Source organism: Amblyomma maculatum, chromosome 10, assembly GCF_055883805.1.
Source record: "Amblyomma maculatum isolate TAMU_Amacu chromosome 10, ASM5588380v1, whole genome shotgun sequence".
NCBI lineage: Eukaryota > Metazoa > Arthropoda > Arachnida > Ixodida > Ixodidae > Amblyomma > Amblyomma maculatum.
In genome coordinates, this window is record NC_139353.1 from 36745908 (window position 1) to 36758445 (window position 12538).

General features: G+C 48.0%; 1 protein-coding gene across 1 annotated transcript in view; it reads left to right on the forward strand.

Annotated features, from left to right (window-relative positions):
• The window catches only part of pros (homeobox protein prospero), a 212949-nt gene extending 205060 nt beyond the window's left edge, over positions 1–7889 (forward strand). The window contains exons 5-6 of the mRNA XM_084582503.1: positions 5071–5215; positions 5666–7889. Coding sequence (XP_084438629.1) covers positions 5071–5215; positions 5666–5845 — 325 coding nt within the window. The 3' untranslated portion in view covers positions 5846–7889. The remainder of the gene's footprint in view (positions 1–5070; positions 5216–5665) is intronic.
• The last annotated feature ends 4649 nt before the right edge of the window (positions 7890–12538 follow it).

Consider the following 12538-nt stretch of genomic DNA (forward strand, 5'->3'; position numbering starts at 1 on the left):
CGACGCGAAATGTATTGCAAGTAAGATGCGTGTGTAGTGTGTGCGGAAAAAAGTTTAATAACTAAGTTGTTAGCGCGCCCATGCCACGCCCTCAGAGTGAAAGGTGCCATGTTAATCAAAATCTACACCATCAAATGTAAACCATCGTCCACCTTCGTGCCCTCAACAGTGTTTTGTACAGCAGTTTGCTTTAATATGTATCGCCTTTCTGTCATATCCTGCTCAAACAAGACTCAAACGTATTCGGTTTCTGCTGCACCTGCGCGTCTCTGTCTCTACCTGGCACTGGCTCAGTGATTAGGGTGCTCGACTACTGTGCCCAAGGATGCGGGATCGAATCCCGCTCGCGGCGGGCGCTCCTCCATGGAGGCGAAAAACAAGGCGCCCATGTGCTGTGCGATATTAGTGCACTTTGAAGAACCCAAGGTGGTCGAAATTTCCGGACTATTTCATACCACGTTCCCCATGGTCCGAGTCGCTTTGGGACGTTAAAGCTAACACCATTCCCACTTCGAGTTATTGAGCAATTCACTCCGGCGTCCTACCACTCCATCCACTGACCGTCCTGGTTAGCTCAGTTGGTAGAACCACTGTCCCGGGAAGGCTGTGGTTCCGGGTTCGATCCCCGGACCGGGACGAATTTTTCTTCAACTACGAAGTTTCTGAGAAAGCTGGATAGCTTTCCTTTGTAGCCGAATATAGCTGCGCTTGGGTGGATGTCAATAAGTATTTACTCCTTTATTACAAATATACTCCACCCTTGAGGTTTGCCCTAAATAATCTACGAACGTTAAAACCCATAAAACAAAATCTCCTATGTACTGTGCACTGTTTAAAGCTGTTTTCTTTTTTTTTTTCGGAAAATATATAGCTGGCAGTCGCTATCATGCAACCAGCAAAAACGCCTTCATGGAGGGGGTTTCCATATACACACAGCGGCAAAAAAAAAAAAAAAAAAAAAAAAAAGAAGGCAGTGTGCGGGGAGCCGCGCGCGTGTGCATTGTGCCGCTGGGTGGGCTTTGCTCGAGTGTGCATGCCACGCAGTTAGCTTCCGCGTGCGCTATTCGGACACCGTGCACACCGCTCTTATCGGCGCGCCTTCGGAGGAAAACAATGGGCTCCACAATGGAAGACGGCCGAGCAGTGCTTCGCCAGCACTCGTCAGCGGCCACCAAGATAAGACGTCGTCCGCGCACCTTCTGTACGTGCTTGTACAACTGTACACGATGTGCTCTGAGTAAATGTCAGCTGTTCCCTGTATAGAGTGCTCAGGCGAAAAAAAATATTCAGCAGCTATGAACAAATAGCGCTCCGTTCTTTTTGGTGCATTCAATTCGGAAATGTGGGAAAGTAACCAATGGAATTAATCGAAATCGTGACAGTCCTTTATAATTAGTTGATACATTATACTATATGCTCACTCGTTAAAACTGAGCGCGCCATATACTCAGCCGCATATATTATTCATGTCAGAGAGAAAATTCAAAATCTTCCCATCGCATTTAGGTTTTGTCCTTCAAAGCGCCATCTTTGCCACCTTATGTTCTGACAGATATGGAGTTCGTTCTGAATACCTCTGGAGTCTGTACGTTGACGCTCTATTTCTGCTGTGACAAGCATGTGGCAAGCGCATTTTGCAGAGTATTTGGACGGCTTCACGTTACTTTTTCTTTAGCATAAGTAAGAACTTTGTGACAGCAACACTGCATATGTTATACGCGAGGAGTAGGGAGAGGTACTTTAGCATGTACGCATCGTGGTTACCATGTGTTTGCGAAGAAAAAAGCGTGCAGACTACAACGTGTCTTCAGCGCGTACACGACTACCTTTTCGAGAGCGCTCTGCAGTGGATTAGTTTTGTGTTAAATTCGCAATGGGGGGCACTTTGCGTGTTCTGTTCTGTAAGCGCACAGCCCATGGAGCTTCCACCAAAGCGGAAAAAAAGAAGACCGGACTGCTTAAGAGGAAATTCGCGTTGCTATGCCGGCACCTTTCCCTTCTTTCTTTTTTTTTTTTGTGTGTGTCAAAAACATGTTTTTTTTTTTTTTTTTGCTCACTGTTTTGTTCTGTTACACGTGCGATATGCTACTAAGAACCCGCGGCAACCTCGCGGTTGTAAAACAAGTCGCGGCCGGGGCATAATCGCGTGAACGCGGAAAGACGCTCCCACGCCCGCGCGGTTTCGTGGAGAATTAAATTCGAGCAAAGGAAAAATAAAAATAAAAAGGCTTTGCTACCGCATACAGTTATACCGCAGCCTGGCGAGCGCCCCCCCCCCCCCCCCCCCCCCGTGCTCTTCATATGTCCGGTAAAAAAGAAGGCTCTTAACAGCAGCCAGCCCGGCCGCCATATACTACCTGTCCTCGCATTCTTATCTTCCCTAGGGATGCCCCATGCCTGCCGAGCGGAGTCTTGTTCCTTCCACGTCAGCACCGCAGAAACTTAATGGCCCGCGAAATATTACGCATCTTCTCCGCGGCGACTTGGCCGTTTTATTTTCCCCTTCGTTTCGTATACTTCGTTTTTGTTCTGCCCTCTGTACTTCCGACTGTAGCCGACTTCCTTATATCCCCTTTTTAATTTGATTCGGCGACGAGAAAAATAAGACGGCTTCGGCGCTTGGGCCTCAGAGGATCGCTAAGAAGAGAGATATGTTTTCTTTCCTTCGCTCTGTTCTTTAGCTTTCTTTCATTACCTTCAGTTTATTGCGCGGAAAGCAGAAAGAATGCGGTCACGCGTAAACGAGTGCGAAAGGAAACAGAAAGGAAAGAAGTGCCGTTTCTGGGTTCATATTTTGCTTCTAGATTTTCTTGTTTGCATTTTTACTTTTGTACGCTCGCTTTATGCGGAGGTAGCGGCCCGGTGGCATCGCTCTTGCAAGATAAGAATGTTAGCCTGCGCGCGGGAGAGGTCATTTGCTTGGGGACAGTCTTTTAAAACACTTCGCCCGTACTTCAGTCCCCCCCCCCCCCCCCCCCCCCCCCCCCACCTTCCTCCCTTTCGTAATGTCCTTCCCTCAAGACCGCCAAGCTCCTCAGCTCGGAAACCTGAAACTTTCTTTTTTTTTTCTATTTCGCTTTAAGTTTTTCAAGTGTGCTTGATTTAACCGCCCTTAGTATACTTTAAACGACGCTGCATGCTCTTCTCCACGTTTTTTCTTGCGTCTCATGTAATAATCATTGCTTCTGATCCCTTCGTCTTTTCTGCTTTCCTAAGAGGAAGGGGAGGAGAGGGCCCGGAATAGCTGGAAGCTCCTGCGCGATTAACATTACCTTGTTACCTCATAAAAATAACACCGAGCCGTCTTCCACGCTTACCGCTTATGGCGCCACCTTTCTGCATTTTTTTCTACTTCTTTCGCGCTCGATTCGAGTCAGGAAGGCTGGTCGTTTCGCTTTTCATTAACGTTGTGCGCCGTTAATAACCACGCTGTGTGTGCGGTTTCTAAGGCTTTGGTCGGTGCCCAAGAGGGAAAGGGCTGCCGACCCCTAGGTATGACGTTCGTGGTTGCCGGCGAAGATAATGCGCCTTCAATTAGGGCCTCCTAAGCGAGGACATATGTCTGCTGCCTGCGAGACCAGGAAAACAGGCCGTGGGTTCTCTCCTCTCCTGCCGCCGTCTATTAATCCCCTCGTTGGAGGTAATCTCTTTAATCCCCCCTTCTTGGGCTGCGCAACGAAGATGACGACGTTACTGAGCACGTCGGAGGTCTTGCTCTTCAGATACTGCGCCGTGTTCAGTTATGACGGTCCGTGAACGACACGGAGTCGTCAGCACTATCGTCTTTTCATTTCGTGATTCCTTGACGCGAATTCTTGCTGGGAATGGTTTGTTGAGAAGGTCTGTTGTGAATCCTTGTAGTGCAGCGAGAACCGCCGTTGTGACCTTGTACAACATTACAGCAACTCTGACCCGTAGGTGTCGCTTCATGTCATCACGGATGACTCTGTTCCATTATTACGCTGGCGACATCTAATGTCGAAAAGGAAAGCCCCTTTCTTCCACGAAATTTTCTTACGGAGTGTCAATGTATACGTTAAGCTCGAGCAACGCTGAACTTGAAAAGCACCTGTGTTCGTATTTCGATTTTAGGTCGTTTTGAGAAGTGTTCTCTGATTGGTGGAAGCTTCGGAACCGGAAGCTGTGCCAACAATACTGATATCCGGTTCCTGTGTTTCCACCAACCAGATGAGTCGAGGTGAAGGCGATACCGGCACTTCTGAAGACGACGCTAACACTGCATGGGGGCCAACATTATCCATTTAGCTACCGTTGTCTCTGTAAAGAGTACCATGGGAGGCTTGAGCTTCTTCGTCTCGGTCGGCACATCGTTTCGCCTTTGACATTGGGCCGTCAGCCGGCCATGAAAACTGGGAGTTAATTCGCATTTAGAGCCCTAATTTTGCTACAAAACGATCTGTTTGACGACGTAAAATTATTAAGGCTCTTCCATTCGTACGCATTCGAACTTGCACTGATTCATGAAGGTCCGTGTTTCTCTGACATGGAATTACGTGATTGAATTCGCAACCTGCAGTGAACGATGGGTCATTGCGGTAGGCACTGCACCAACATTGATACCAATACATGGAATTACGTGATTGAATTTGCATCCTGCAGTGAACGATGGGTCATCGCGGTAGGCACTGCACCAACATTGATACCGATGCATGGAATTACGTGATTGAATTTGCAACCTGCAGTGAACGATGTGTCATCGCGGTAGGCACTGCGCCAACATTGATACCGATACATATTTTCCTTCTTACACTGGAATGTTTTCTGTGACACAACAGAAACAACAATTAACAGACAGAACTACCAAGTACTGGCGCTTGACCATGAGTGTGCCATCTGTCAATTGTCAAAGTCCTCTTTTTTTCCGCTTTATTTGTTGAACCTGAACAATTAAATACGCTTTCCGCAGCACCGTTTTGTTTTTGCATACAATATGGGCACTACAGTAATTCATTGAGTATTAGAAGCTGCGTTCTAAGTGACCATATAGCGTCCTCAATATTGAAATGTTCATTCGTCTCGTTTTTTTTTTTCTTTCTCTTTCTCTCTCAGGGAGTTCTACTACATCCAGATGGAGAAGTACGCCCGTCAGTCTGTCAGTGAAGGAATCAAGAACGTTGAGGAGTTGACAGTGAGCGCAGACTCGGAACTCCTCAGGGTCCTCAACCTTCACTATAACAGGAACAACCACATCGAGGTACGGACTCATTTTCAGCGCTTTTCTGACTGATTTCTGCGTTAACAATTTAGAAGCTGCTTTATCGTGTGCTTAGTGAGTATGTAGAACTGGGAAGACTGTTTTAGTGAACTACGCAGGGAACCACGTTGTTGTCCTCCGTCAATGTCCACTGCACAGATTTACTGTGTGAAACGCACTGTGTTCGACAGATGGCCCATATGACTCTCATCGTGACTTGTTATTTGTCATTGCTTTTTTCACCACATCGCGAATTGCGGCGTTTGTTCAGTGCTATTTTCAGTCAATCTTCCGATTAAACTGTGTATGTCACAGCACACGGTTATACATTATAACCATCACCTCGTAGCTCATTCGTGCGGCCGCTTCTTCGTGGAAACGCGGTGCCATCTTGTAGCATTTGCTGTCGTTCCGTGCTTCTACCAAACTCTGCTCTCGTGTTCTGCGCAGGTGCCCGAAAACTTCCGGTACGTGGTGGAGCAGACGCTGCGCGAGTTCTTCCGCGCCATTGTGGCCGGCAAGGACCAGGAGCAGTCGTGGAAGAAGGCCATCTACAAGGTTATCGCCCGGCTGGACGACAACGTGCCCGAGTACTTCAAGTCGCCCAACTTTCTCGAGCAGCTAGAGTGACGCCGGGCCCCACCCCCGCCGCTGGACCTGCTCGCTGCAGCTCTGCAGCAGCCACAGTCGCAGCCGCCTTCTTGCTGGTGGCGAGTGGCTGCGCCGCCGCCTCCACCTTCGGCGGCGGCGGCTGCAGCAGCCGCAGCAGCTGCAGCAGCGTCCTGGGGTCGCGTCTGGTGCCTGTGAGCCGCCAACATTAGGATGGCCGTTGGCTTCCACGCAGCAAGCACCGCAGCCGCTGGAGGGAACCTTCCTCGCGAGGCGCAATGCGACAAACGCAAGCCTCCCTCCGCCAACCGGTGCTGCGGTCCAAGCAACAACTTCCACGGGGCGCCCGTCACCGTCAAGCCCCATCCACGTCAGGGTTGGAGGGACTCTCCACACCCAGGCTTCCGGCGACCGAGCCGGGCCACACAGAGTAAGACGCGCCATTTGCTTGGCGAAGGCTGCTCGTCTGCGACGTCCGAGCTATCTTGTACCAGGAACTTCTGGCAACCACGCTCCGGAAACAGCTCTCTCCTGGACTCCGCGGAGATTGAACTGCGGCGAAAACCGCCTGCTCGCAGCGTGTCCGTACCTCCTACAGAAAAAGCTCGGCACCAACTTACGACGACTATAAACCAAACCTTCACCCGAAGGGTCAACGACACGGGCGATGGCTTCTGGGTGAAGCTGCGGCATTCGCGGCCCACATTGCCCGCTGGTCTCTGATGTCGACGCAGCGAGAAGCTCATGTGTCAGCGAGTGCTTCTGGAGGCCCTTGCTGAACTGTGCGTGCTTTGCGTGGCCGCGTCGGGCCGGAGTGCGTTTCCTTCTACGAACAGCAGCCTGACTGACGGCCGCTAGTAGACACTCGTGCCGTCACTGGACAACAGTGCGTGATGAGTGTTGAGTCTCGGTGATCAAGAGGTAGGATCTGCATAGCATATCTCATTGTGATTAGTTCGACTGACGGTTGGCTTATACCATGCCGAGAATCTGTACATAAGCCCATGGACAGCGCGCCCAGGTTTTCGCAAAGCGATTTCCCTTTTCAACCTGACAGTGTAAGTGTTCGTATGTTATATATATGTGTAATATCATGTCACACGGAGCATGAAAAAAAAAAGAGAGAAAAGCACATTACCAAAGATGATAAGCACATACCGTGCGCTCTCGCGTATAAGCCTGCGCTTTTTGCCTACTTATTTTATAATTGAGCGAGGGTGTGCATGCACACTCAGCTTTGTATTAGTCGAACCAGACGTGTCTGCAAAGCATCGTGTTCTTTGGCTACTGCTACGCGCGAGGCGGCCCCTTTTGTTTCTATTGTTTCGTTTTTGTTGCGACGGTGATGTGAAAGCCGAAAACGCAGCCGTTTGTAATGTATCGCCGTTTTAAGCACGCCGCATCAGCTTTCGTCTATATCACTGCGGCGCGTCAGATCGCGGCAGTCTAAACACTGCCAGCTGATGACTTTATGAGTACACTTTCTCATTTTATTGTTAATTCACTGTCAATCTCCCTCCCCCCTTAAACCCTACACGATGTGCAGAGATCAAAACGTCGACGAGCAATTCATTCCTTTTGCTGCATACAAGTGTCGCGTCGACACCTTCGAAAGTGTCCGAATTTTCGTTTGCGTCGTTCTCCATCAAGCACTTTATTTTTTTTTCTTATCTAGTGGCGAGTGGTGCGTTTACGTCTGTGTGTTATGTGCGTGCATGGGAGCACGTGTGTATGTGCTATTCTCTTCCTATCCCCGTGTTTATATCTGGTTGTCGCTTTTTTAGTCAAATCCCGGTTGTGCAGACCCTCTGAATGACTCCGTCTCCTCGGGAGCGGATATAGATGTGGCTGTGCGTTATTTCCCTCTTCCTTCTTTTTGATATATGTAGTCCTTTATTTTTCCTTGAGATGGGATGAGTGCGTGAAGTCCTAGTCGGCAGGGGCGCGCTAAGGAACGCGCTTGCAGCGCCCTCCGTCGGTGCGACCCGCTGTGTTCTATCTGTCGAGTCAGTCAGCTCTTTCTCCTCTATCTTCTTTCGCATCTGTGGACATATTCAGGGCGGGCAAAAAAAAAAAAAAATAAATAAAAATCGCAGTGTCTCCGAAGAGTTTTAACCACGACCTCTTTAAAATTTGCTTCTATGTAGCTTCACATTTAGTTGTGTGCCGTATTAACGCCGATTTAGCCTATACCGTTTGATTTCCCGTTTCCTCCTCCAAATTGTGAGCGCTTCAGCTAAGCGTTGCAGCGTGCTTTCCCCAACTGTGTTCTAAATTTAATCTTTGGCGTTTTGCGAAATACTATTACTGCATGTTGCTATCATTATTACAATGGTTTTGCGAAGACTGCAGATAACCAGATATTGGTTATAGAGCGTTGATACGGTACTTCCACAAAGCAAGCGGAGGCGAAATTTTACGTTATTTGCAATTTGTGCAGTAGTGATGTTTTTGCAACGAGCTATACGATTTAGCATTTGCTTTCGGTTCAAACTTATCACTGGAATATTTCGTTTGCGACGTCTCTATGCGATAAAAGATAGGCAGAAGAATTACTACATGAAGCAAGCTGCAACAAGCGCTTGAATAGCTTGAACAAGCGCATTGCACATCTTCAAAAACGCTGGGGATTGTTGGTCATGATAGCTGTGCTAGCGAACGTCAGGAAATGTTGGTACGAGTTTGTAGCTTCCCCATTATGCGTCTCGTCTCCGACTTTTTTTTTTTTTTTTTTTTTTTTTTATTACCGCCCTAACTGAATGAATGCTAGTCAAACAACGAGTCGTGCATCACCGTTTCCGGGCATCGTCATTCCCAGTACTGCAGACCAAATATATACGGTGCTCGTCTCGCAGTCTCCATTTTCTGTGACAATACAATAACGCATGCATCGCGTTCTCCACGTCTTTCAAAAAAAATAATTTTCGCAAGCATTAGCTGGCGGTCTCGTGCGCATGCTCGACTTGTTGGCTGTTTGAAGCTAAAAGCAAAAAGACGGCGACGCACGTGTCCGATCGGAGTACTGCCTCTTTTGTTCTCAGTCATTATTTATTGCAGAAAAGAGGATAAAAAAATAACGAACAGCCTCATTGTTGGCTTGACACTATTATTTTCTTTCTTTCTCAGCCTGTAGCAGCACAAAGTTATCGCTTCGACAGAATGCGACACGCTGTTTGGTCGTGTCGACTTCGTCTGAGAAGGCAAATGGCGTCACCTTCTGCTATGTTCTTCCCGTGGTAGTGAGGCCGAAGGATCGAGACTTGAGTTCTGTAGCCCGCTGCTGATCGCCGAGTCACGTGTTTAGAGTCAATTAACTGCGTGCCCAAGTCACCATGTATCAGGTTGTTACCCCTTAAACGTACACACAAGGGTTATTTCGTAACTTTTTTTAATCTTTTTTTTTTTTTTTTGTCAAATTATACGCTCCGAATTACAGCGATCGCACCTCAAATGCCTTCCAGCGTATTCTAGAACGGCCTGCAAGACTAGTCAGTTACCTACAGATGCGAGATATGTCGCAACAGTCATATCTATTAAAAAAAAAAAAACGCCGAAAAGCAGGTTTTTGGCTTACCTTCTATCCATTACATAAAGGGTATCTTTGCTAAACACAAAATCTGTACACCCAGTCTTGGAGAACCGAAACGAGCGAAGGCCTGCATGCGCATACAGGGAGAAGTATCGTCCCAGATCACTTGGCTGTGATTTGGTTCCGTTGGTAAATGAAGACAGGAAAGAGTAAGCACATAATGCACGTCATTGTAAGAACATTGTGTGGAGCAAATCGAATGTCTGTATTATACCTTTACCCACCGCTTAGCAAAAGCTAAAGCAGAACTGCGTTGTTTTTTTTTTTCCTTTTGTTTTTCTCTTTAACGCGGGTAGTCGCTTCTGCACCGCTGTTATCGCGCGCACGTGTTGACTGCTATAGGACAGCTTGTCAAGGTGACACCTTTTCCTCTAACACGTATTTTTACATCAGCGGCTTTACAGGCCCGTCCGGTGTTGCGGAAAGCAAAAACAACGTACAGGTTCACACATAGCAGTATCCTTAGTGGCTGTCGCAATTCGAGAGCTATTGGCGCGTCCCGCGGTTGTTTCATGTTTTTTTTTTTTTTTTTTTTTTTTTTTTTTTTTTTGGACGCAGACGACACCTGGCACGCTGCAGCATGTGACATACCTCCCCGTCTCACTGAAAAGCGCGCACTGATGCTAAAGCTAAGGGCTCTGGCGTCAGCGAATCGGGTTCATATTCTCGTAATATTTTATGCGTCCCGATGCCTCGTGAACTATTGTGATTGGTCAGCGCGCGGCGCCTCCAGACAATGACGAGCTGGTATGGTTCGCAGCCGGTTTCTGGACTAGACCGCTGATTGGCTCACGCGATCACTGCCTTTCCACAATGCTGCACGGTACTAAAGGGACACGGCGCAGGTCATCGTCGTCGTCTGCGGCGGCACGCCCTTTGTGAGGGAGCTGCTTGCCCTGCTCGGATGACGCCGCCGCCGGCGTGTCCAAGACAAAACACTCCGACGCGTCATCTCGAATTGTCGCACGTCGCGATGTTGTGTCTTCGTGTCACCAGTGGCGGGACAGCTCCGGAAACGAGGAGACGAAAAACGCGAGAAAGAAAAGGCTGCACTCTTTCGGCTACGCCGTGGCCTGTCGCAACACGTCTCGACGCGAGCAGGCAGTGCACGCTATACCGGACACATCTCCCTTTCCCTGGGAAAGCTACACCGTTCTTTCTTGTTTTTGTAAAGCTATTCTTTCTTTTATTATTTTCTCTTCTCAAGTCCTAATCTTCCTGCAGAAGCAAAATAGGGCATTATATACATCCGCTGAAATCCAAAGCAGCACTTTCAAAAGCAACACTAGTCACCGGTTTACCAAACTTGCGATGCGTATGTGTCTATGGCGTGCTTCGTTAATCTTCTCCTGCTCATGTTCACAGTCATGTTCACAGAGGTATTTGTGTATCGTTTGCACGCCTTCCAAGCTTGAACGTTCTACGTAACATTTTTTTTTTCTTAATATTTCTTAAACGTACGACCGTAGTAGGTGGAAACAGTTTTGTGCTGCTAATGTTGCTTCGTAATCCAGTGTACGTGAAAACAAAGCTCAGGAGGCAGCTAAAGTTATGAGGAGCATTTTCGCGCTGCTTAACAATACTTAGCTCTGTTCGTACTACTTATTTTTTCATCACCAGTGCGTTAGTTCAGTTGGTTCGTTTGCGTTTTGCTTACAACGTCTTAAACTATCAACCTTTTCTACTTGCGGTTATCACTCAGTCCGGTGTTTCGACCAATGGGTTGTGTCTGTTTGCTTTTTTGCTGACTTTCGAACAAATCAATGCACTGGGGCTTCTTTTGCATCTCTTGTTTCTCGTTTGCGGCAGCTGTCTTAATTCATTAGCGGACAAAACTTCATGGCTCATTTATTGCCTTATTTTAGGCATGTGCCGGACACCTTCGCTCCAGAAACTCGCACCTCGACCCCGGTCGGACAAAATGAACTCTCTCTTATCTATACGTACGTCTAGTAAGAGTGGAAGCGTGGGCGAGTTGGTGATGGTTCGATTGGTGCATAGCGCTAAAAAGACAAGGACACAGCGAGACACCTGTGTCCTTAGCGCCCGTCCTGTGTGTCTCGCTGTGTCCTTGTCTTTTTAGCGCTATGCACCAATCGTACGTCTAGTAACTTAGACAATGGGCCCCCAGTTTCAACCTACTGTAAAATTACGGTCTGTTGCTGTCTTTCGATCATCCTCCTGCTTACTGCTCTTGAAACTTGCGCAAGAAGCTGCTTTCGTTTCCTTCAATAACGGCTTTTACTTGCGTCTCTCCACCTTCTGTCTCACACGCTCAACACAGTGCGGCCAGATCCTTACGATAAGCTGGTGTGAAGACTGTTAGTCGTATCAACTAATCTAACTCGAGCCATAGAATCAAAAAGAGCGCATGTATTTCTTCTGCTATTCCCGAGTCCCACGTGGGTCCGCCTCGAACAAACCCTTTGTTTTTAGTTTTCAGTCCCTGCATCCCCGTGTATTGGAGCCCGCGGTCAGTATACCTTCCATAAATCCCCAATCAGTGTGCGCGAGCGGTAACTTAGTCTCTGGCATATCAACAAGATGGACGCCTATACACGAGCTGTAGCTGACGCGTGTGTGGGAGTGTGGTTAAGTATGGTGTGAAAATTAATGCCGCGTGTTAGTGAGCGAACCTTCTGTTATTGGCTCCTGTTGACCCAGTTCATGGGGTTCTCTGTCGCTAATCCGTAATGTTGAAAAAAAAAAAGAAAAAAGGTTTCTGACTTCGTGCGCGTCTTTTTTCCGCTCTCTTCCCTACTTCTCTACCAGGAAGGGAGCCTAAAATGCTTCAAGTGCCTTTCTCCTAGATTGTCCGTGCTCTGTCCATCTCCGTCATCCTCGGCGGTTTACCCCAAATGGTGAATTGCCGCTGTTCCGTGCACCTCTGTCATGCCGTAGGTAGTACATCCGTTGTTCCCGTCCTTCTATCCTGTTCACAACAGCTTCCCCTGCACTCACCATAAGCTGAGACTGAATGCGGGGTTGAAGTTGAAGCCGAAGATTAGGCGAATGTCGATGCCGAGACTGAAGCCAAGCTGAGATGAGACCGTGAGCACTAGTCCGCTTATTTCCACACCATTACAGAGTTTGAGCAAAGTCAGAGCGACAAGGTCATACATATA